The 26,728-nt window shown below is 37.3% G+C and overlaps 1 protein-coding gene across 6 annotated transcripts in view; it reads right to left on the reverse strand.

Moving 5' to 3' along the window:
- Positions 1 to 7,415: 7,415 nt before the first annotated feature.
- Positions 7,416 to 26,728, reverse strand: part of FGD4 (FYVE, RhoGEF and PH domain containing 4) — a 116,039-nt gene continuing 96,726 nt past the window's right edge. For 5 of the 6 annotated variants that reach the window (XM_062616541.1, XM_062616543.1, XM_062616545.1 and 2 more), the window contains exons 7-17: positions 24,035 to 24,191; positions 22,775 to 22,913; positions 21,783 to 21,841; positions 21,021 to 21,167; positions 19,210 to 19,382; positions 18,856 to 18,886; positions 18,586 to 18,681; positions 18,062 to 18,187; positions 16,052 to 16,192; positions 14,396 to 14,536; positions 7,416 to 14,219 (exon numbers count right to left, since the gene is read on the reverse strand). In XM_062616541.1, coding sequence (XP_062472525.1) covers positions 13,962 to 14,219; positions 14,396 to 14,536; positions 16,052 to 16,192; positions 18,062 to 18,187; positions 18,586 to 18,681; positions 18,856 to 18,886; positions 19,210 to 19,382; positions 21,021 to 21,167; positions 21,783 to 21,841; positions 22,775 to 22,913; positions 24,035 to 24,191 — 1,468 coding nt within the window. In that variant the 3' untranslated portion in view covers positions 7,416 to 13,961. The remainder of the gene's footprint in view (positions 14,220 to 14,395; positions 14,537 to 16,051; positions 16,193 to 18,061; positions 18,188 to 18,585; positions 18,682 to 18,855; positions 18,887 to 19,209; positions 19,383 to 21,020; positions 21,168 to 21,782; positions 21,842 to 22,774; positions 22,914 to 24,034; positions 24,192 to 26,728) is intronic. The other variant, XM_062616542.1, reaches the window with a different exon arrangement.

A 26,728-nucleotide genomic window follows, 5' to 3' on the forward strand; every position in this document is an offset into this window, starting at 1 on the left:
GCGCAGCTCGGCCGCTGCCAAGCATCACGGGAGTTGTAGTGCGGGGTGAGGGCGCGCGGGGGCGCCCTCTGGGACGGCGGCTGCCCCCGCACGGGAAAGAGCTGATCCTTAGCGAGCGCCCGTGGGATGAAGGCGTCCGAAGCTCAGGCAGCGTAGTCGCTGTGGTCTTGTATTACAAGCCATTCCCAGGGTTTGTTCTACCCGTCGGTACGGACAGATAAAGCTGATCATCTCCAGGGATCACCAGTAATGGCGCAGCCTGCGGGTTGAAGCGCCAAAGGCAGCCCAGGATCATCGCCCCCCGGCGTAGCTGCCTGAGGTAGTGTTCAGCAAGCAACGTGAAATAGCCACGTTTATTCGAGGCACTGTGTTTTGTAAACACTTGAGAAGCAGGAAAGAACGAAACGTGTGCCCTCACTGCCCTGAATATGGCAAGGAAAGGTGCTGAATGGCAAATTGCTAGACCTTGTCAGCAGCTGGTGCCACAAAGCAAAATAAGTATTAACAAAACAAAACAACTTTTTAAACAGCGCCATTTATTCTGTTTGCTTTTTTTGGTGGGCTGCGTTATACAGAAAAATAGAAGAAAACTCTCTCGTAGGAGAATGACTTGTGATGAGAGTTTGTAGCAAGAAGCTGTCTGATATTTAAAGGTCTTTCCCTTGAGTGCATTTTCTTGAAGATAAATTATGACTATGCTAGCCCTGAATTGAATTCTGGCTTTGTCCTTTCCTGTAAGCCAGCAGAGTGAAAATGTTTCCTAAAGTTTCAAGTTCTAGATGGCATTAGAATTTGTATTCTTCTTCTATACTTATCAGTCTTTGCCAGTCTTCATGTCTTGAAACCTTCAAATGCTGAAGAAAAGAACACACAAAAGAAATACGTTCTTATCTGTATTTCTTTATTACAAAGTTTCTCATTTCTACCCAGGAAACATCATACTGCTTGTCAGAGGACAAATATTTTGTGATAAAAGTATAAAGATGGCTAAGCAAATTGAAACAGTCAAAAATTAGGGTATTCATCACAGAGAGAAACGGTTAATGCATGTAAAACTGTGAAGAAGGTCCTGAATGGTGTGTTGGTGAGGGGTTATTGTCATTGCCACTCTGGCACACTTAGCCAGTGGTTTCACCCGTTAGCTTTCATTGTGCTGCAGCCAATTGCTCTCAGAGTTCATTAATACCAAGATGCTATTTGGCATCCTCCTCTCCAGCTTCAGGGACAATAGTGAATGTTCTCCACATTGTACACCTGACACAGAAAATACTCTTTCTAAAGGGTTTGCCATTCTTTGTGTAGTGTGGAGCCTCATCTCCTTCACTGAGTCCCTGGAAGGAAAAGAAAAGAAAGAATTCCATTTACACAGGAATAGAAGCTGCGGACAGCCAAAGTAGGTAGATAACACCAGCTTATTTCTCTGTGCAAATCTCTTCTCTCCCGCTCCTTTCATTTTGCCATATGTTCTCATGGACACCACTGTGAAATGGAGCAAGTGCAACCTGGTTTATATTTTAATTTAGACCAGAAGTGGGACATCTCGGAAAGAATGTAGAGCTGGAAAAGAGTCAGAGAAGGACAACAAGAATGATGAAAGGTGTGCTTCAATACCAAAACCAACTAAGTAACTAGGAGTCATCAGTCCTAGCAAAAGAAATGCTGGGAGCTAGGGAGGATTAGACATCTGTGTAATCATTAGCAGTCTGGAGTGGGAAGAAGAGTCCCAGTTTTGTTTACTCTTCCTCCCAGTACAAGTATTTTGGAAGCATCTAATGAAAATAGGAGCCAGGACAGAACAGAACAAAGACAGTAGCCCCTCATGGGTGTTTTGGTGACCTGTTAAGCTCCTTGCCAAAGGATGTTGTAGACAGTAAAAGTTTAAAGTGATTCAGACAGTATTTGGACAAGTTTAAGGAAGAGAAATGTAAATAAATAGCTATGCAGGAATCAAATCTAGCTCTGGATGTTCATGAGCTGACAGTAGTTGGAAAGTGTCATGCAGAAGCACTGTGTGTGCTTGCACTTTAGTCTGTCCTACTATGTCTGTTCTTAGAATTTTATCAGTATAATACTTCAGGAAGCACACAGAGAAAATATCAGTTGCTGAACCAAGTGGAGATAACCTAGCCTGCACTGCAGAGATGTGGAAAGGCCTATTTAGAGCTGGATACCCAAAGGGGAGATGCAAAGTGCAGGTGGAGGAAGAGAATCAATGAAGGAAAACAAGAAGGTACTGAAGAAGATATGAGGCTAAGAAACAACAGAATGCAAAGCTTAATACATTTTACATTTCTGGCTGAAAAATGAGAGATGGAAATCCCTGTGCTATGAAGTGTCATGTCCTGCACCAGCTTACAAACACCAGCAGTTACGTCAGCCCAGCTGGGGACCATGACAAAGTAGTAAACGTTTTAGCAAGCAGTGGTTATCTGTAGCTTTAACTGTAACTTTCATGGCCGACTTACATTGTACCAAGCATGGAACAGAAAGATCTGATAAAAGGCAGTAGTCATCACACTGGATATTTACTAAAAGTTAATTGATAGGAAACAGGAACTGCCACACTGAATTTGACCTGATATCAATCTACCTCAAAATTTCATCCCTAAGACTGTCCAACGTCAGCCCTCTGGGGAAAATACAAAAATGCAGTAATAAGATTTTCTGATTCCAAAACTGTGTATTCAATGTTTTTGATATTGCTGTATGATCTGATGTAGACAGTTTAATACTTCTTGTGGTTTATGCTACTGGAAACTAGATTGCTTTATTTACCATATAATAGGGTTTTTGCCCATCATGCTACATTGTTGACTCCAGTTACATCCTGTGACAGTAAATTTCATGATCGAATTATGCATAGTGCAAAAAATCAATTTGGTGTCAGTTTTAAATTTGTCATCTTCTAATTTCATTATAAGTTTCCTATGTTAGAAAGTCAGGAGAATAAAATTTCCAGTCTTTCTTCTCCATTATATGAATTTCTTTCTAGTTTTGCATCTTCATCTGCTTCCATGTTTGCTCAGCCAGCCAGAGTCAGTTTATATTGACATACTGACAGCAGCAGAGAAGTCATTTACCATTTAACTAATTTATGCCAGACAAGATGGCCACAAACTAGCACCTCAGTAAAGCATATTTCCTTGCCATCGTATTTGCCATCAAAAATAAATATTTGATTACTATACTGAAATATATCAAGTATGTAACACAGCATTTGCCCTGTTTGACTATCTGTAGTCACACTGTTTGTTATTGCACACTTAGTAAAATAGTTCTGTAAATTGTTCCTTGGTAATGCCACCTTCTGGAACCATGCAATACAATGACTGTATGGGTCTGGCAGAACCTGATTTTTATGTGAAGCCAAATTGAATGGTGTTTTTGCATTCTCCAGAGCAACCTCATCACAGGTGTAACACTTTCTCATAGCACTTATTCCAGGCATTTGCACAGTGAACACCATTAGAAGCTGAGATAAGTTTATGAAATCCATTGACAGAATGACCCTTTGTTTGGATGTTCTACACAGATTTTAGAATCTGACAGATTCCAAACTTTGCTTTTTTTTTTTTTTTTGCTCTTTTTTTTTTTTTTCCCCAGAGGAAACAGAAATGAGGGTGTTCAAATCCACAGTCCAGGGATTCTGCAGAGTTGGCAAAGCGAGCTCTCCTACACACTTCATCTGGCTGTAAGAAGGTCACAGTGCTGACAGAAATCCCCAAGTTACTTGTTACCTGCGCCCAGCCCAGTCTCTGTCGAAAACAGAATAATCCTGCAGCAGGGATGCAAATTTGCTGGACAGTACGATGAACTAAACAACTGAGAGTTCCTTTTATTCTCTCACTCTGCCCATAGGGAAGCTAAGCATCTAAAATCGTTAAATATATGGGGTGTCACACAACTTCTTATAAAACATGCATGCAGAACTGAAAGTAGATTTCAAGCCAAGGAAAGGACAGGGCACAGAGGGTGGGAGCCGCAAGCAAACACAGAAGTCACACAGTTCATCAGTCAGTAACAGAGCCTGAGTACCCTGGGGTTTGAAAGACATCAGCATTTCTGACAATTCAAGTAGAGGCAAAAGCTTTGGCTGGAGGTGAAATAACCTTTGCATTATTCTGAACTGCTGTACAACAGCGCTCCTTCATCCCTGCAACCAGGATGGCCAGACTTCTTGGAATAACAAACAGCTGCTTCAGTGAATGATTTTCCCACTCCAGTAGTTTGCTGTCCAGCTTTGAGGTGAAGACCTTTTACATTAAAAGACCAAGGTTTTGGGAATAAAGGCAATAATTTCCTGTCTGCTATCAAGATAGTAGGTTTTTATTGGAAAACAAAATGCATACTTGATTAGCTACTAGCTGATGTACTGTAAATAGAAAATGAAGAAAACTTCACCCCAACCAAAACTTGCAGGCATTCAAGGAGGAATTGAGCTTGTATCTTCTAGTATTTTAAACACTAGATCTGATATTTTAAATTGGGCTCTCTCCTGTGGTCTTTTAAAGATAAAATCGTATGCCAAGAGGAACAGTTTTTCTTTTCATAATACATGTTTTCTTATGCATGCTGCTTTTTGTATTATATTTGGCACAATTTTAAGTTGGAAATAATCAAGCACATGTGATTTACAACATCACAGCCTGTGTATGATATTAATGGATACCTCAAGTGTATCTTAAGTTTTTTAGTTCAAGTCAAGGTTGCAGTTCTGGAGTGCACACTTGATATCATACGTGCTATGCTTTGCAGGTAAGAGTTGTCTGGGAGTGCACAGATGCAAGTCTTTTCATATGAAACAGAACTGCAAGATGCACTTCAGCCACTAAAGATCATTCAGTTAATAGGACCAGCCTAGTGCTAGTCAGAAAAAGAACTTCAAAATATGACACAGATAAGAAAGGTCTTTTGTAAATGCTGTGTCACAAAGCCTTGACATAAGAGGTTTGGATTCCCTCTTGCAAGCGAAGAAATATGCGAGTAAGGCAGGACAGGTAAAGCAAGTATTTCTACATGGCTAGGTAATAGGTCTAAACAGAATTATGGTTGAAATCTTATCTTCTTCCATTGCGGAATCATACATTTAATTTCACACTGTGGGAAGCAATTCAGTAGCAATAGGAGTCCAAAAACCATCTCTCCCTGAAACAGGGACTCTGACCTAGAGTCTGGAAAAACTAGGTGGGTATATTATGCTAAAACATGTTCAAAAGAGAGTACAAACCTCCAGCCTTGCTTTAGAACATAAGCTCACAAAGTCACAAATGCAAGTTCACTGTCCAGTGGACCTAAGAGAGCATTCATTTCCATATGTTCCCCAAGCAAGACTACTATAAGCACCTGCCTCCAAGACAGGAGAGTAGGAAAGGGCAGAAGAGAACTTGAGGCTAGGAGAGGCCAAAGAAAGAGAGGGTAGTCCCAGATTCTGCTCCCAAGACAATTTCTGTTTCTTGAACCATGGGCTATTTTAATATTACAAATGCATAAACCAAATTTAGAAACTTCTGTAATCTTCATGTTAAGTAGGGTGGTATTCAGTGAAATTAATGTGAAGAAGTTTTGGGACCTAGAAATCTATCTATAGCCAAGTCTTACTCTGCATTCTTAGTTAAGGCTCTGTTCCATAAGGAGATGCTTTCTGACAGGAAACAAAAATAGATTGGGATTTGGTGGCTGAAATTCTCAATGAATTCTCTTGATAAGATTCTGATAGTTAGAAGCTGTAATACAAGGAAATATAACAGTTTAAGATAGACAGCAGGTAGGATATCCTGTGCATGACACCACAGAACCGTGTTTTTGAGAAACAGGAACTAGCAACACAGACACGGGGTAGACCTCGAGCAGATAAGCTCAGTGGGGTGTATCCTGATTTACCAAATGAACCAGGTCTGATGAGGCTTAATACTGTCATGGCTTCCTAGCACACAGGGCCAAGGAGACAGAGTGAGTGACTCCAAGACAGAGCAGTCACAATCACAAGGATCCCTCTGCTTGTTCGTTTGACACACCACGGGACCCTTCAGGGCAATTTCTTTAGAGAAAACAAGCTCCAAGTGTTATGCTTCCCAAAGGCCAGTGTGCTTTTTCTCTCAGGTCAGGAAACTCATACAGTTCCAAGAACAATTCTGTGGTAATAAGGTAGTATTAGTCATCTTTACTGAGAGCCAGAGGAGGCAACGCCTATCCCTTTACTTGCCAGCCCTGTACTTGATGGACTCTTGGACAAGTTGCTACCAAGCAGAAATATCAGTGCTTATTAAAGCTGCTGCTATAAAAGAATTAAGTAGGAGCTGCAATTATGGATTTCCTGTAATTTGAATTTTATAGTTGTAATTTCTTATTAAAGTACAGTTTAGGGTAAAGTCTGTTATTTTTGTCTCCATGTAGAGGGCACTGCGTTGTGTTTAATGAGGAAAATAAAGGTTTTGGAAAAGAGTTAATCACAGGGGAAAAATAATCATAAAATAAATACAAAAAAAAATGTGTGAAGAGAGGGAATATTTTCTGTGGTTCATCTGTACTTATTTCAAATCTTGATTTGTTTACTGTGTTTGCAAAGAGAAATAAAACTAGAAACTATAGCAAAATTCTTGTATGCAACTCCTTCCACAGAGGAAATAACAAGTAATGCAGTAAATTTTCCTCGTTATATTATGGGGGATATATTTTCTGCAACATTGTGCCCACCTGCAGATTAATACCAAGAATAAATCAGATACAAAACAAGTTCATTTTGTACAGATGATGGAAATTGGAGGTAAATGCAGATGCTTCTGTCTGTTAAAGGACACTAGAAAAGGAGTAGCTGCAGTTTAAGTGGCACTTCCATTAACTAAATGTGTGCTTAGCTAGCAAATGAATTTAAAGAATCAAAGGTGCCTATGCTTAGGATTAACATCCAGCTAATTACCCGATCATTTTTGCTTTGCAGCACCACTTTAATTCAGTGCATGAGAGATTACACTGAGCAGCTGCTCAATGTTTGTTTCAACCTTTTGTTCAGAGCAGTACTTGAGTAATAGCAAGCAAGACGTAGGGCTACGCTGACCATGTTCCCTTTCTGCCTCTTTCTATGGGGGTGGCAGCGCAGAAGCCTATAAAGTGCTCTCATAATGTCCTGGTTACAGGAGAGAACATTATCATTCCCATTGCAGAAATCTGGATTTAAACTGTGAAGGATTGCAGAGATCACTATCTTCCCAACCTAAGATGTCATAGCATTATATACAGTCCCTTATATATCTTCCACCAACTTAGCAGGACTTGCATATAGGCAGCACTTCAGCAAATTAGATACCAGGGTTCCAAAGCAGATGGGTGCCTACAGTCATACACACAACTGGAAATGTAGTTTAAAGATTTCATTAGTAAAATAAAGAGTAGGTGGACAAAAAAAAGTCAACCAGCAATACTTATTTAATGATGCTTTTATTTTACAGGATACAAATTTCTTTTTAAGTACTCAACAGGAATTAAAGTGCTTAATTTTTACAATTCTCCACCCATCTTATGACCAAATATACATATATTACAGAAAATATATACAATATCTGCAAAGTTTTTACATTCATATATTTCTTGACAAAAAAAAATGACCACTTACATTTGCACAACTTACAACGGCATTTATATTTCACCTTTTTAATACTCTTCACTTTATTGCAAAACCAGAACAAATATACACCTCTTCCAAATATTAGGGGTTTTCTTTTAAAAAGTGTTTTCACAATTCAAATCAGAAATGTTTCCATAATGAAGGGGAATTAATGCATAGACTGTAATTCTGATGTCAAACATTACAGCTGATCCGCTAAAACTAACATATTAATCTACCTTGAGGACTGCAGAATAGAAAACATGCTAATAGAAAGAAACAAACCCATACTTCTATTGCAAACTGTTCCCTATATGCAACAAATTTGGCTTCTTTCTAAAAAATGTTAGGGCACACATACATGGAAAAATGTTTTGACATAGCTCCCCCTTTCCTGAATATTTCCACCATGAATATTTAATGCATCTACAAGGATGAACTATAAACAAAAAAGGCTGGTGTTACGCCATGGCTGAAAACATTTTATTCAAAGAAATCTGCTTGAAGAATTTAGAAGAGGAAAACCACATTCTGCTTTCATTTATGCTAGGCAGAGGAAGGAGTGAAAGCAAAATGCCATAAAGTCTGGGAAGAAATTTAATCACAAGGCTTTAAAGGAGGCAGATTGAGTGCCTTACTGAATTTACAGTGTTTGGGGTTTTGTTATTGTTGGGTTTCTGGGTGGATATTTTTGTTTTGTTTTTTAAATTAGGCCAAAATAGTAAACATGCCACAAAAGTAGATGTACTTTTGTTGATATTTTTCTTCTGAAAAGCATACTCAACACAGTCAATATAAATATACATTATATTTTGAATGCAGCACAGTGTGTTTTTGATTGTAAAACACTGCTTGAAAACAGGTCATCTGAATAACAGTCTCAAATATATAAATACACATATATACATATACACACACATACATGTGTATATAGATATACATATACAATCATTAAGTTAATGTTATGTTGTGTTAAGGGAACAGGATTTTAGGAAACAATCTGACTGGCAGATGAAAAATCCTACCCAAGGAGATTACTTCACTACAGACCCACGGGGCAGAACCAGCTAGGTTATTTCCTCATACCAATAGGGCCACAGACTGGAGAAAAAAAAGTAACTCCATATATTTAATTTCAGATTTCAAACAACAGTACACCACAGACTAAGAATGCCCATTTCACCATTACATTTATGTTAAGGATAGTCAGTTCTACCACAAAGTCATTTCTCCAATCATTTACTTCTGGATGTATACTTCCAGTTGTTTACATTCACCCTTACATCAATTATCTCCAACTGAAACCCAGCTGAAGTTCAACCAAGCACTGTGATTCCAGATGAGACACAGTAAGTCAGCAGCTCTCAAACCGGTGAAATCTTGATTTTCCACAAGTGTACCTATATAATGAATTTAAATCACTGAAGGTATAATAGCCCCAGCAGTCCTGTGCTAGTTTACACCAGCTGAAGAGATTTATGGAGAAAGCTCCTTTTTGTCACTTCAAATTATTTCTACATTCATTAATTTTATCTTGAAATGAATAGCTGACCAATTTTTATACTAGCTGTGGTGATGTAGGTTTTAAAAAAAAAAACCCTCAACAGACAAGAAACCAACAAACTCCAAAGAACCTGTCAAGTGTTTCCATATCTTTACCACTTATTTTTATACATATTTGTTTTATTTATTTTTTTCCTCCTGACTCTACTTGCAACTCTTTGGAGCATACTTCTATAGCCTCCTAAAATTACTTAGGTGGTAGTGTATTGATTCAACATTTAATCAATGCCTTGGCTTCATCCACAATTCAAAAAAATGAATAAAAATCTCTTTTCTACAAAAGGGATTTAGAATCTTTGAGGAGATTTATAAAGCATTTTGAGATGGTTCTGCATAAAAAGATGCCACTATATATTATATGCACGTAAAGTGTTTTAATATACTACTCCAAATAAAAGACAATGTATGGTATTCCCATCTCTATTTTGCATATTAAAATTAAATACATGTTAGAATAAACTACTCAGTGCAAAGGGATTTGAAAGGACTAGATGCTACAGATTTTACAGCAGCTCTTCAACCAAGCAGTATACCTCATACCTGTAAACAATTTTTAGAGGATCTGGAAGAATGGTGATGACATGCAGATGTCATGATACACTATTTTTTCATGTTAGGGGAAAAATATTAAGTACTTTTGAAAACTACGTTAACATCTTCCAAACATATTAATGATAAAATGAAGCCATTGTTGTAGTTGAACACAGATAAACCCACACAAAATAATTTATCTGCTTTAAATTGCACAAACATCTGATCACTTTGAAAATGAGAAACAAGAATCTCTTGAACGTAAGAATCACAAAGCTTGAATATTTCAGAAGATCTATTCACATACATTCGTGTATTATGAATGAATGCTCAGTTTTAGTTTATTTCTTATACACAGAGCTTTATGTTAATAAATTCAATGCATTAAAAAAATAAAATTAACAGCTGAAGTGGTAACAGCCTATACCTTGCTAGAATGATAGTTCTAATTTGACTGCTCTGGTCACAGTACTTAAACCACAGCAGTTACTACTTTGAATTCATTCCTCTGAGGTCATAATTTACAATTCAAAGTTAAAGTTTTGGATGCTGTAGGAGGGCTTGTCTGTGGAGAATGGAGTGAAACAATTAAAGTGGTTAAATCTAGAAGCAACATCTTCATCTTCTGATCCCCTTTAATACTGTGGGTACATACTTTCCCTACAAAATACATACAGAACCATACATTTAAGTGCCAAGACATTCTGAATCAGAACAGAACAATTCTGACCAAGCAACTGATTATATGAACATGAAATAGGTTTCACTAGGGTAAATAAAATATCTCACGCTATCTAAACTTAAAAGCCTGAGAGCAAGCATGAGGCTAACATCCAAATAAGTAACTCCCAGTGCTATGTTCATTTCAAATTGTTTATGCCCAAATGCAGCACTTTGTCTGCGAAATGCTGAAACCATTCAAGCAGCTTCAGCTACTCAGTACCACTATAACAAATAAGGCAGCCCAGAAATTGCTGCTTCTAATAATTTAGATGGAATAGGTCTTCCCACTTGGCTCAGAATTAAATTTACAGGAGTTTAGAAAACAGAATGTAATATGCAACACCAACTTGGCTGGGAGTGTTGATCTGCTCTGCAGAGGGATCTGGACAGGCTGGATCACTGGGCTGTGGCCAATTGCATGTGGTTCAACAAGGCAGAAATCCTACATATGGGCCACAACAGCCCATGCAATGCTACAGGCTGGAGGAACAGTGGCTGGAAAGCTGCCGGTGGAACAGGACCTGGGGGTGCTGTCTGACAGAGCTGAACATGAGCAGCTTGTGCCCAGACAGCCAAGAAGGGCAACAGCATCCTGGCCTTTATCAGCAATAGCATAGCCAGCAGGGCCAGGGGTGTGATTGTACTGGACTGCTTGCTGAGTCTTGCACAGCAAAGGTGTGCAGGACTCAGCACCTCATGTCCTGCACAGTATTTGAGGTGCTGAGGCCACACCTCAGATACTGCATTCAGTTTTGGGCCCCTCACACCAACACAGACACTGAGGTGCTGGATCATGTCCAAAGAAGGGCAACAAAGCTCATGAATGATCTAGCGCACAAGTCTCATGGGGAGCAGCTGAGTGAATGGCAGTTGGTTAGTCTGGAGAAAAGGAAAGACCTTATTGCTCTCTACAGCTACCTGAAAGGAGGGTGTAGCGAGATGGATGTTGGTCTTTTTTCCAAGGCAACAAGCAGTAAGCAAATAGCCTCAAGTTGTGCCACGGGAGGTTTAGATTGTATATTAGGAAAAAGTTTCTTCACCGAAAGGGTTGTCAAGCACTGGAACAGATTGCCTAGGGAAGTAGTTGATGCTAAAGGTCTTTTCCAACCTAAATGATTCTATGATTACAGTGATACCATCATATTACTTTCAGTACAGCTCAGTCCATCTTATCTAGAGACTCCTTTAATGCAGCTTCTCCCCTTACACTCAACAACTTGAACATGAGAAACAAAGGTACACTGGGATGTGGCAAGATGACTCTACAGATCTCACAATTGCACTTGAGGCTCTCTAGAAAATACCCACTCTCAGGAGATGACCATTGAAAGCAAGCTAGCCACAGAAAGTTGTTCTTGCTTACTGAATGTTCCCCCTTCCCTTGCCAAGATATACACAAGATAACACATACTAGCTAGGGAGACCTTGGTGAAGATTTGATTGTACTCACCAGTGTGAATCAAAACGGGCTTGAGCTGCCTGTAACTAAAGGCAAGTACAACTGACAGAAGTAACTTAAAGAGAATTACAGAAGAGCTTGCACATCAGATAAAAGTAATACTAGGGTTACATGCAGAATAATCTGGGCACGTGGAGTACCCAAGGAAAAATCCAGAACTGACAAGCACAAAGTCAGTTGTGGAGTTACTGTACAATGCTGTGCCCTGATAATTACTAAAACTAGCATGAAACTTTGAAGTCTAAAGGCAGATTTGTGCAGGTGAGAGCAAAATCCAGACCACTAACATTAAGTTGCATGACATTCTTCTTACCAAAGAATGATAGACACCATTGGATGCTTGACACTAAAAACAGAGGTTACTTTAACAATCCCTTGTTAAATGCTAAATGAGCTGGGTTTGTTCTTTTGTGTTTTTTTTTTTTCCTACTGTGTGACACAAAGAGTAGCTTTGGAATTCTCACTATAAAGAAGCAACAATTTAAATCTGCCCTCATGTTACTAACTAAACTGAACTTGAAACCGAGCTCTTCAGCTTGACACGATTTAAAATACAGATTGCAGTTATATCAAGAAGTAAGACTCCTGAATGTTCTTATGACAAATTAATTATAGAAGCTACATATTTTCTTTCCTTTCAGGGGTCAGAAAAAATAGCAATGATTTTAATTGTCTATCGATAGTCAATCACTACCTCTGAATTTGCCATATTTAATTCAAGGATGTTACAATAAAAAATTTAGTGAGGTCATTTACCTGTATTTATAAAAACCCTACTAAGAATGAAAGTTCATGAGGGACCTAATACCATAAGGACAACAAATCCTTATTCCCATAAGTGGAATGCAAATAATGTTAGTTAAATTGAGATTTGAGATTGCTAACTTGATAGTTAACTTGAGGTTTGCCGGCTCAGACTTCATACTAAATTTGTATAAAGCAGGTTCTACTTTAGAACAATAATTCTTGAAGACTGTTGTCATAAATATTACAGTATTTAATCTTCTGCAAAAATTAAAAGGCTTAAGTTGAAAATGTTCTTTTGTTCCAAAAACCATAATAGCCAAAACTCATATTCCCAGAAGGTTACTAGAATCTGTTGCTCTTCTCAAACCACATACTGCATTTGAGTAATTAACTACTGCACTCTTAAAGGAAAACAGTGATAGGACACAGAAAAAAAAGCGACTGCTCTTTTAAACACAACTGGAACATATTTGTCCATTGCATGCCACTTACATTACTGTTATTTTTTTGATGCATAAAAATATCAAGATCATTAAGTGTCAGCTATTAAAACAAATCACTGAAAAGTATTTGTTAATTTAGAACTGTGTTTAATTTCAAATAGAAAACATGCTTTTTAAATAAATTATTCACTAACAGGAACCCAGTATCATGAAATCAAAGCAATGATCAAGAATTGAACATTTTTAATACTGTACATATATTATATATTGTTTTCTCATATTTTAGGTATTCATTTCTAGATTGAAAAATCAATAGATTGTTTCCTTGATAAATTGAAACTTTAAAAGCCAATATACCCGTGAAAGCAATTTGCATTACTTTAATTAAAAGAGACAAGTGAATACAACATATGTACAGATCTGTGGAATTCAATCTATAAACTACATACATTAAACCAAACTGTCCCTGCATATTTAACTACACATCTATTTTGGAAATGTGGAGGTATATCTTTTATCCTGTTGCAAGTCCTAACGTGTAAGTAGGAAGCTTCAGTATTTGCATTCTTAATGAAAGAAGGAAACATTAAACCAAGAGCAACTGGATTTTCAAAAAAAAAAAAAAAAAAAGTTGTATCATGACAAACAAGTAGTAAGTATTTTTAATAACATTCACATTTTTTAAAAAAGTCTCTGAAATGGACCTGTACATCACCTTTATTGACAGAACATAAATATAAGAAAAAGATCCCGAAAAAGACCAGAATTTTTCCCAAACATAAAGTGCTAAGATGTGTACAGTTGTAAGATTTCTTGATTGAGCGAAGAACAGTTAACACAAAGGTTAACCACAAATTCAACTGAAATCTTTCAAAAATACATGTGTTCTTGAGCTTCAGCATTCACAAGTTTTAGAAGACTCAGGTTGCTCTTCTAAATTCACCTGCAGTTCAGTTTGACATTCTGGTGTCTCACCTTTTACAGCTAAATGGATAACTTTCAGCCATTTCTGTTTTAGTTCCTCATTGTCCGCAGCAAAGCTGTGCACAGACTTAGACTGGGTCAGTTTGAAGCTGTGTGGGAGGTCAGCGCTTCTTGGAGTGTCATCTACTGTATAGCCCAGAAGTGGAATTGTAGCCAGAGCTTTAACATCCTAAGAAGAAGAAATTCTTGATTAAGAATAGACAACTAATTTGCCCGCTAACTCTCATTTACTATACAGGTTGATGAAAACAATAGGGTCTTTCCTCCATTCCTAAGCTATCAGACTTCTCTTCCTCAGATGGCAGTGACAATTACTGAAATCTTTTCCATTTTATCTGCACATACCTGTGGAGCACCATACATGTACAGCACAAGAGCTTCCTGCTTAGGTATAACACACCATGCTTTCTGCCAGGGCTTTGATTTTTCCATGTACTGAAGAAAGCTGCATATAACACTATTTCCAGAAACTTCTGCAGATTCAATCTAGGAGAGAGTGCAAAGCATAAAAAGGAAAATACAGACTAAAACCACAGAAAACAGAAAAGGAGAACTTCATCACCATTCATATCCAACCTTGGATAGAATCTGCAAAAAAACCACTTCAGCAACTATCTAAGTAAGATCATGAAGGACTGGGTTTATGGAAAATATTTATATATTACGTACTTACAATCACAACATGTACTCCCTTAACATGTGTAGTCTGTTCCTTCTTTCATTGGTAATTTTGGATTACACACTTCTAGATCATTCTAAATTTAATTCTGCCTCCACAGATAGCCTTTCTATGTATCTTAGGACCTACAACATCTGATTTCTAAACAACATCATGTCAGGCATTTAAGTGCTAACAACTGTCCAATATGACAGCTACGCTTTTTTGGTATTCAAAATATTATGGCAGGATCAGATGCAAATATATTTTTAAGAACAGCATAAGAATGCAAGCACGTATCAAAAAGATTAGGTGAACTGCTTAAAAACTGAAGACAAAATGGCATGCTATTTGGGATAAATGGTGATCCTGAGAAGATCAGAAAGAACACAAAACGATCATTTGTTAAAGTTCCCTTGAATACATTTTTTTCTCTCCTAGTAGTGGTGCTGTCTGGCTGCTGCAACATGCTACTAAGTGCTCTACTGTCATGAGACCCAGCAAGCAGATGGACATTTCTAAGAGACTCTGTAGCTCCTTAGCTACCTTAAAAAAGGCACCATGCCAAGAAAGAGCAGACTCTTGACTATAAGGTAAGCTAGTGGAGTTTTGCAGTCCTTACTTTCTTATTTAGGAGAGTGTAGTGAAACCAACATGGATTAAGACCTGTATATGGAATCATAACCTGTGTCTTATTTTTGTCTTCTTTTTCTGTTGTTATTTAACTCACGGGTCAATCCCTCTCTACTACATCTCAAGATAAGTATGTCTTAACAAAATTAAGATGATCTTTCCCTAATGTAAGTCAGGTGTTTTGAAAGGGCCTGTAAAGGGGGATTTAAGAAATGTGCAGTTGGTTAATTGCAGTTGTAAGGTGCCTATTTCTCCCGCAGTTATAAAAGAAACATAGCTCCTTATTGTCTGATTGAGACCTTGAATTTTTAGATATCAAAAGGTGAGAGCAACTTGATGACTTAAAGGTACATTGCGTACACTGATCAAAACAGTATTTTACAACTCAGACTTGGAATAGCAAAATTTTCCCTTATTACTCTCTCCTCCCTCCTCAGTTCTTTCAGTTTGGGTATGTGTTCTCAAAAATCATTGTAGTAGCAGTGGGTTTTATTGCTATGACAGCTAAACGAAGAAGAATAAAAATAAGAAACAATGTAGTATTGTAAAAGATTAATGGTGAAAATCAAAGTCTATTGGACAGGATGAATTTGGTCCACATACCTTTTATTTCTCAAACAGAAAATAGCCCTTCAAGAATGCTACCAGTTTTCACTTACTGATGAATTGAAACTGCATGTATGCACATATATGATTTTTAAATTACTTACCTCCAGGATCCCTTTCTTCTTCTTTTCTTCACTGTCTGTACAACCAATTATAACATGATAGCAGTCTTTACAGACTTTGTTCAATTTATTGCCATCATATTCAAGATGTGCCTTGTAATCAGAACATTTCCAGCAAACCACCTTAGAAAAAAAAGATAACTTACATATAAAAATCATGAAAACATAATTGAATTAAAAAACAGTAATATTTTCTCTACTTAGTAATATATTGTTTCATTCCACAGAACAAGAAAGATAATGCCTTTATGACATGTCATTACAAATTCAATTGAAAATGATTTTCCAAATTTGTGCCACTGCTGCTTAACTAGAAGCAGTTTTTACTATTTACCTGATGAAACTTCGTACTTTCCATAAAATCACATTAGTCTTTCAGTCCTATCTGTAGGTTAAAGTTAGAAATAGAATCTAGCACAAGCCATGCTACAGAAAGAAAATCCTTCAGCTTCCTAGAAGAAAATCCTTTCCAGTTTGTTAAGATGCAACCTGAAAAGCTATATTTACCTTTTTTTTATCTACATAGCCTGAGAAATGTACAAGTGAGATGCACATTATTGATGAAAACAATAATAAGAAATAGATATTTTTAACCTGCTATTAAATTTTCAGTTTTATAATCTGTTCATAAGTACACAGAATAAGCCAATATCACAATGATTTTTCTTCTCACTGTATATTTATATGCATAAAACTGCAACCCATGAGATATCTGAAAGAACGTTTCATTAGCAATGTTTTTCCACAGAAATGTTCTTTCAGATGAAAAAGATGCCCTGCATAAAAATTTTGAGTGAAGTTATTTCAAGAAAGAATGGTAGACAAATGGACTTGGACCACTCAAAACACCTGAACAAAATTTTATTGTGGACCAGGGTTTTGCAGTACTAATCTATAACACTACCTTCAACTAATATCTCTAGAGAATACTACTGAAGCATTCCCAATTAGTCACTGCTGGAAAAACACAACTGACCCAAAGTAATTCACACGGAAAAAAAAATAATAAATTTAAAATTGAAGTGCATAAAATGTGATAGCACTACAAGAGAGGGAAATTAGGAGTCTGAACAAGAGGGTGAATAAAAAGGAAAGGTGTGATTTTAAGATTAACAGATGAGTTTTAAGACAATGATCGGGGGGGGGGAACAAAACAAAACCCACAAAACAGACTACAAGGGTATAATCAATAAAAAAATTAATGCAAAAAAGCAGCACTGTGAATGGAATAAGCCTTCATGACACATAAAAATATTATAAAGAAATCGTGAAAGATAACCTGTAAGAGAAGAATTAAACCTGGGCCTGCACTACCATCTGCTGGACAAAGGCATTGCTGCTGGATGGCAAGAACAGAAAGCATGGGGTGTTTGCTCTTTTGTTAACTTCTGAAAACTCTCAAATCATACCACTAATTCATGGTTGCTTTAAAGCAGCATACATTACCATAGCATCATACACAGAAAACAGCAGTAATACTCTCTCCCCATCCTAAGCTCTCTGCTTCCCTGATGCTTCACGCATGTTCACACAGTTACATGCTGAACCCAGCTGGGAACAGCTCCAAGTTGGCCCAATGAGAAACTGCAGGGCTACATGATCTTCTTATGAATAGGAAAAAGAAAGTAGCTGAATGGGAAGAGGAGGCAGTCAGTGCTGCCCAGTATACAGCTACCTTATTCCAGTTTAATATGGTCTTGAAACTGTTGAGATCAGTGGAAGGCACTCAGAAATAACAGTACAGTAGGTCTGGGGGCTTGGAACATTTTACAAAGACATGCATCTTCCGCTGCTCCAAATTACTTACAAATTTACGATGCTAACTAAAGCAGACAGAGGATTCCTTTGTTGTATGCTACACACAGCTTCTCTCAGCCACAAGCAGAGCAACAAACTCTGCAGAATAACAAGCAGGCACCAGAAGTCAAGTAGGTGCTTAGACCCATTCCCAAGCCTGCTCACGAGCTACAGCAGCTGGGATTTTGCACTTACATGTCCACATGCTCGGCAGTGGTGCCTTCTCCTTGTCAGGGCATTAAAGGGCTCCTTGCATTTCATGCACATGGTTACTTCATTGTCTCGTATCCATCTTGGTGCTCTCTTCCCAAGCTCAGCATTCTGAATGGGGCCAGGGGGAGGGTGGGAGAATAAAAAAGCCAGTGTAAAAAGTTGTGCAGTACTTTAAATAGAGAAAATTATTATTCTCTTCCTCTGGAAGGGAAATGTCGAAACAGAGCTCAAGATGCATTTTGAAGAATATACAAGAAATAACAAAGAAAATCATTATGCCTCAGTGAAAGGATGCTCTGTTACATGTTACAAATGAAAAAAAAAAAAAATATTGATTATAAGATTTGGCATTATGAAGAAAAACAATTCCCCAAAAGATGACTACTTCATAATTCCTCTGCTATAAGAGTGAAAAGCTTGCAAACAAAGTTTCTGCCAATGTTTTCCCAGTTATTGAAGAACAAAATGAGTACTAAGAAGGTTACAAAGGAATAACAGCAACTTACAGATACCTCAACAGGCATGTCTTCATATTCTTTAGCAATAGCATTTCTGAAAGTTTCATTCCTCTGCTGAAAAGCTTCTATCGTATTCTGAAGTGCCTGAGGAAACAGTGGAGAAATCCCTCAAACATATTACACTTAAAACAGATTCTCTGCATTCTTGCCAGTTATTAAGTAGCAGAGGGCAGCTACAGCTAGAAAATATGACTATTACTTTTTTGATTGCTTCATTGAAAAAAATGTTTAGAAAATACAGAATTCAGATAAATTTACCTTTATCCATTCTTCCTTATCTTGTGCAGAACTAAAAGAAATATTTGAAACATTAGTCCAAAACTAGTTCAGGAAACATTTTCTCATTATCAAAAACTTCTTGCAAAAGCTTCTGCAGTAATTCTCAGGAATTTAAATTAAAACAATATTAACTGTCCATCTTAAAACAGAAAACAAAAGCATGATTTTAGGCTTTCACAAGTTTGCAAGCACTAAGCAGTGAACTCAAGTGATAGCCTAGGCTATTTTCAAAACACTGATACTAAGATGAAGCCTCTTTCTCTAAATCAATTAGTCCACTCTTTTTCATGCATATATTTAATCCTCCAAAAGCTAGATAAAAAGACTGCTTACCTGGCCTGCAACTCCAGTGTTCGCTCTTTTCCAGACACTTGAAAAGTGTGTGGATATTCTTCATTATGAGTTTCTATAATCTTCATACCATCTATGCCAACTCTGGTTCGAACTGAGAATTTTGATCCTACCAGGCTGAATTTGGGGACGCAGTAGAGCAACATGTTGTTAAACTGGGAAAAAAGAAAGAAATGCATGGGTTTGCAATTACTGCAGTGTTTTGCAAAAACACTGATACAGCCACATTTTTTACTGACAGCAGGATGATATCAGAAAGCCAGACTTTGTGGGTGACAAAGTAGGTTCTTTCCCACTCAACTGATATACAAGAAAGCCAAAGTTCTAATGCAAGACAATTTCTTTTTCTTACTTGTTTAGAAATAAGATTAAAGGACACCTTCAGTGGATGAATGATGGTTTATGCAGAGCAATCTTCATAGCATTTGTTATCAACTGTTCTCAGACTGGGTATTTTATAGCACTGTACAGCTTCTGTTAGAAAATCCCATTCTTAAGCCCCAGTTCTGCAACACCTACTTTAAACTGAAAAATAACTGTTTTCTTCAGTGTATAGGTTTATATTTACCCTAATACCCTAATTCAGTATTAGGGTATTATCACCTAATAGGTGATACCAGCATGGTATCAACTTTTGGAGCCAGGAATTGAACCCAGCCTGTCCCATCTTCAACTTTAGAGAATTAGGTACCAAAATCATTTGGATTTGTAGAAGTTGTAACTAATATCATTTGAGGAAATTATAGGTCTTTTCTCCAAGACAGAAGAACATTTCTTAGAGTTTTTATTCACTGAAACCCTCAGTATCACAGGACAAAAAAAAAAAAAAAAAAGAGTAAGAAGAAGTAAAGATAAGAACTTTAAAAATATGCAGATGTCTAAAGCCCCAGCCTAGAAGCACAGTCATTAGATCTATAGTGTTTAATTTTCTCGCGTTTTTTGCCCTCACATTTTTCTCAAAATTAATTATTAAAAAGAGAAACTCACTTTGGTTAAATCCTAGTTCATAGAAATCCTGTCTAGCCCATTGCTTAATCTGTATCACAGATAAAGCACATTTGAACTTGTCACCTCTCATATGCAGTGCACATTGTTTTAATCAGCTGTCCAGCCCCATCTTAGGTCTTACTATTCAATGGTTCCTCCTTTTGTTAGAAGCACAGATAAGCAGTTATGCCTCAACAACCCATTACTAGTCTTTATTAACCGGAATTGCAATGCCAGAGGTTTATAAGCAGAAATGTATTAGCAGGTTTTAATGCTAATACATTAAAAACTGTATTAGCATACAGCTGAACTATGCAATTTTTAAAACAATGAATTATATCAAAACTTTTGCAAGTGAGTTGTAAGGTGGCATGGCTGTAGCTTTTTAGCTCCAAGACACGACACACACCTGACAAGAGGATGACCTGCCATGATAACAAGCTCCCACAGGACCGTAAGACTTTACTGGGACCTCAACACACGATCTGTCAGGACTAGAACATTAAACTTCAATTTCATGAGAACATCAAAGTTCTTGTGCTCTAGGACCTGCATTTATAATCAGCAGACACTTTAGGTAAAAGTGAGCTGCTGGACTCTGGTTCCATTTGTTTAAAACCATGTATTCCATTCTAGCCACTCCACTGAAGCCTTTCTGTAAGCAGTGTAAGTTTTACTCATGCTCTAATATCACTAGTGGAAAGGCACTGACATCAGCTAGAGAGGATTTCCTTCTCTCTTTGGTAGTTCTTTTGCATTTAGAAAGATATACAGCCACTCCTGCAAACACAGGCCACCATACTTACTAGGAAAAGATACCGTTCTTGAGCAGATGTATTGCGAGCAGCGAGTTTAAGGATCTGTCCTTCTTTTATCAGTTCATTTGAAGGGTTCACAATGTCTTCCTCTTCTCCCAGCATCTCGTATATCTCTAACAATTTCTTCAGATTCTCCTTTACAGGGAAAATACAGTTATAAAACTAATTAAAAACACAGACCTTTAAGCATATTTAAATGAAATTATGGGAGGTTGTGTAAGCCTGGAGAATGTTAGCTTTGAAAAACATATATGTGCCTGTTACGTACAGTCAGACATACAGGCTGATTAGCTGATGCAGTAACAAGTATTTTTAGGAATGTTACCTCCTTGGTAATCTAAAAAATGTAGTTATACATGCAGCCTGTATTATCTCTTGTCCAAAGTATCTTACATACTTAATCAAGTGGCTGCCATGCCAGCCTAATACTGCAGAGAAGCAGTAACTACTCTTTACAAACATTATCCTTCCACTGACAACCACAAGTGAAATGAGGTTAATGCCCAGCATGGTATCACCTATTTGAGCGAGGAGATGAACCCAGCCTGTCCTATCTTCCCCTTTAGAGAATTAGGTGCAGTGCTAGATTTTGTCTATCATTCCCAGGAGCTGTGTAAGTACATTAAGTAGGAGCAACCACCTGGACCCAGGGGACCCTTTTTGGGTACATTTGCATTTCGCACTCCTAGCTTCACCAAATACTCAAATATAATATATTAAAAAGTGACCTGGGAAACAAGGATAATTTACCATTTTTCTTATTGCGCTATTCGAGTGACTTGCTGCAGTGGATATAATTTCCAGGGATTCTAGACAGAAGGAAAAGAAAAAAGTAAACCCAAAAAGCTGCACTTTTACATATTACATATGAGGAAAAAAAAAAAAAAAGAAGGATCAGTCTACAAAACCCTTTGCCATTTTTATGTAAATTACACACCATAATAAATTTCTGAAGTTATCAACAAAAAATAACCAAGGTAAAGTGGAAAGCTTAAGAAAGTCAACTACCAAATAGAAACTGTAATCTGGAAAGATCAGAATAGAATTATTGCAGATTACTTTAGAGCTGCAGCACTTAGAATCATGTTTTTTATGACATGACCACTCATGGTTCCCTCCCCTCTTTTCACAAAGTAGTTCAGAATATCAAACTGTGGTTTTTTTAGTTGAAACAGCTCACTAACAATTAAGTATTTAAAAAAAAAATAATTATCTGGCCAGTAATTTTGAACAATCATGGAAATATCTTGAACTGTTCTTGTGTAAATACAGGGAGGTATAAATTTAAAAATGGGCTGTTCTTTTTCCTACAGGAAAAAATACAATAATGAGTGTAACTCCGTTTTTCTACAGACACACATTCCAAATGTGCATAAAGCAAACCAAAATTACAACAAAAGCAAAAAAAAACACAACACCACCAAAGAAAAACCACCACCACAACCCCTGATCATCTACAAAGCAAATAAATCCTGTATGCTAATCCAAACCTAAAGCAAATCTTGTGAACTCCAGGAGGACACTAAAGGCTTTAGAAATTTTAAATTAACTTCATCCACTATTCAAACACTTTTTTTCCCCCCAGAGAATCCTACAATCCTGCATCTCCCCTTAAGAAAATTTGGCATTCTTTTCAGAGGGACTTTGCCTCTTCACTTTGTTTTTCCTGAGAATATCTCTAACTTACAGTATCCTCTTACTAAATCTTATTTCAGCTCTTTTAATGGCTAGAAGATATTTACTTTCAGCATCTTTCCAGTCTAGAGAATCCTGAGGCAATTTCCTTAGGTAGTCCTTTAGAAGCATCTCGTAGCGTGGAATGCGTTGTACTGGTTCTAGCATGTGATGTTGCAATGTCAAATTTCCACACACTTTTTCCTTCTAAAAAATTGTAAACATATTTCAATGTAGCAGGCAAAAATGTTATTACGATATAGTAAAATAAAAGTTATGATTGGTGAAACACAAATAACGTATTTTGAAATGTGCATGATAGACCTTCTGAAAGAAAACAGAACTACTTTACCAAACCAAATAATTAGAAATACTTTCCTAAAAATAACTGTAAAAACTTTCCTAAGTATCCAAAAGATCTCCCAAACACCAGTGTATTTTAAATTAGGCTTGTAATGACTCAGACAAGAGAATAATTACTGAATTAATAAGAACAGTTCATGACCACCTAATAGAAAATATCGCTTAAATAGACTCTGAAGGTTTATTTTACCTGTCTGCAGAAAAGCTTTCTCTGAGCTTCACTTATAATGTAAACCCCCTCAGCAGTGTTTTAAGATGCATATTAATTTATGCAATTAAAAGACTTCATTCAAATGCACATCGTTGTCTTCCCTGGCTTTGAATTGTGAGACCCCACTGAGCAGTAAAATTTAAGTAGAAAAACCTTATCCCAGCCTTAGCTGCTCAGTCTCCCTGATACACATACCTTCCAATTCGCAGAGACACCTACAGGGAGCACTAGAGGGTATAAAAAGCGCTTTAAGATTTACGCATTGCTGAACTGCTAAGCTTTCTTCACCTTTTGTGCCTCAGCAGTGAGGATTGTCTACTTACTTCCAAAGCATAAAGCTCTGCGTTAATAGCACTGGTGAGAACCAACACAGTACTTACAGATTCAGTGTGAGGATCTATAATTGCACTGATAGGTCACTTGATACTAATTTTTGTTGCAGATACCAAAACTAAATACTGTTTTAAGATAAATAATACAAAATAGTTTTCTTTCAGTCTTCTCGCGTTTTAACCTTTTTACTTTGGTCCTCTATTTTGCGGTTGAAAGTCTGGATTTGCGGGGGTATATGTGCACATATGAAGGGAGAAGGTGAAGAAGCAGAATGCAGTATGAAGCAGACAAAATGAACAATCCTTAATTCTGAGGAATTTAGTATTTTTTTTCCTCTTTAATCCTTTTCTCACCCTATATAAACTATATATTTTCATATATTATTGTATTACTTGGAGATCTAAGTTATTCTCCCCATTACCTGAATGTCTTGAATAATGAATTTGAATTGAGGTGACCGTTCAGTCCACGTTTTCACCAATTCCATGGCATTATCAAAATTCTTCACATATTCTCCATACATCTTGAGGAAAGGAGCTAGCTTTTGCAGAATGTCTCCAATTCTGGGGGTGGTAGTCCTGCAAAGTAAGAGGGTGGAATCTCAGAGCAAACAGGAAAGAAAAAAGTCACACAAGGTTATATAGAGAATTATATAACCTTTAATAGAGAATCCTTCAAGCGTTTAATAGAGAATGCTTCTGTTTAGGATTGCCTGCTACAGAGTTCCAACATAACCATTAAAACTGACCAGAATTAACATAGAAAGAGTGTTTCTATCCTCTTTGATGATGTATAAGCATTACAGGTCATGTAGAGCACTAAAGAAAGAAAAGCCACCTATAATGAAAAACTTGAAAGGTTTTGTTTGCAAAACATGGCCTAATTTATTTGCAGTTCCTTAAAGCTTCATTATCTCCTTTTGACCATACTTAACCCTTCAAACATCTAACCTGTGGTTTTGTTTAAGGACTAAATCCATACTGTACAGCTTCCCTTCCGTGTCTTTTATAAATACATGCATTGACAGCTTTCAAAAATCATTATCTAAGAAAAACTATGAAGCAGAAAGAATCCCTTGGATTCCAGGCTTTTTTTGTGAGAACTACAGAATCACTAGGGTTGGAAGGGATCTCTGAAGATCATCTAGTCCTACTGATAGCATCTTCAAATAAAACAGAATAGCAAAAACTGATGGAGAGGCACAGAGAAGCAGCACTCCTGATGCACACAAAGAAAGCAGAACAGCATGCAGGCATCTCTGAGAACTACAATAAGAAGCAAATTTCCCATTTCATTTTCAAGAACAGACTCAGAAACTCAGTATCTCTGGATTTCTGAAAGTCTGCAAGCAATGTTGTGGTAGTGGTTTAAAGTGAAGCAACCTACTGCAATTTCTTCATCAGTCTACTTCAACACACAACTCCAAAAGAAAAGCTCTGCGGAAGAGAAATATTATTCATATTGTGAATATTGCCAAGTGAATATTGCCACAACTGGCAAAACCTGGCCCAGCTTCAGCTGTCTCTTGCAGGGGGAGAGTGAGCAAAGGAGGTGGAGGCTCAAAAGGTACCTGTGCATGACCTGGCAGAGGTGTAAGCCACTGCTGGGCCTGGTAACTAGAGAAGGGGGCAAGATATAGTGGGAAGCTAGCCTCTGAAATCACCTCTGAAGGGTGATTGTTCTCTCCACCCTTAACTAGTTTGATGTATTTGTTCAACCACTCTATATGCAAGCAGACACATACATTTTCAAAGGCAAGCTAGCAATTTAAACCAAAAACCCACTCCTTTGATTCACTAAATGTTATTTTCCTGGGTTATAATTTTATTGCAATGTAGCAGCCTAATTTTTAACCAAAAATAAATGACAAATCATGCCAATTCCAGCAGAACTGAAGGAAATGTGAATACATTTCTAAAGGTCACCAAAAAAACCAAAACAAATCCACAGACATTAATGTTTTCTGATAAATTTTACAGATAACATTTTACAATTAAAAGAACCTTAAAGCAAAAAGTCTTTTTATCCAAAGAAACTGGCACAAAACCAGAATACTTCTACTGAAATGTTTCACAGCTATTACTAGACAGACATTAAAAGCAAATGTTAGAACTTTTATAAACCAAGAAGTATGAACAGCTTAGTTTGCTATGTCTGCTCCTTGGAACCTGTGGCTGCTCATTTATACAGAGCACTGCCATTTCACCATCAATAAAGGTTCAAAAATTCCTAACTGCTTTCATGCAAGACTCTTATATGTCCAAAGACTCTGACGCTGTAAAAACACAAATTCATCATCATTTCAGGTAAGAAAGACAAGGTCCACATCACAGAAAGAGCTCTGGAAGAATAGGGAGGACAAGGGAAGTCACAGCAAGCAGAACCTTCTGAGGACCGCATCCTCCCTTGATGAATTTACAAGTATAGACAACTAGTTCATCCCATATTCAAACACTACATGCCATGAGCCAAAATACCGAATTCTACTAAGTGTCATCACATCCAAGACAATTACTGTTGGGTACAAAGATCAGAAGAGAACTATCACCATGGACACAAATCAGCACCGCACTGCTGCTGACAACGATACCATCGTTACCTGGGTCAAGAACAGGACTTTATATTGTAATGTAGGTACAGAAATACAAAGTGTTTCGGTGTTATCTGACCATGATGGTATTCACCTTCACATTCTAAAAACTCAAACATGAAATAGCTTACTAGTGATTTGCAGCATCTCATTTCAAAGCATGGCTGCAAGAAAACTAAAGAAATGTTTGTAAAGGTGACTATGGAACAACTGCTTCCTCTTCCAATATACGAGCTAAGAGGCGTCTAACAAATTTGGAAGTTGCAGTTTCAAAGCAAAACAAATCATATGAGTAGGTCGAGTTTGTAATTGCTGCACATACCAAAACTTTGTGCTGAAAGAGTGAAATAATTTCTTCACACCCCCACCCTGAGGCTATCATGCTGTGTTCTTATATTCCTCCCCAGATACCTGCTCTCGGTCATCCTCTAGTACACAAGACAGAGTTAGATAGCTATTTTGTTTGATGTGGGATCACTGTTATGCTCTGTTATGCTTTTTCCATGGGAAATATGTTACAACAAG

The sequence above is a fragment of the Pezoporus occidentalis genome, unplaced genomic scaffold (assembly GCF_034315485.1).
Source record: "Pezoporus occidentalis ecotype Australia unplaced genomic scaffold, CSIRO_AGI_Poc_V1 ctg19, whole genome shotgun sequence".
In the NCBI taxonomy this organism is placed as follows: domain Eukaryota; kingdom Metazoa; phylum Chordata; class Aves; order Psittaciformes; family Psittacidae; genus Pezoporus; species Pezoporus occidentalis.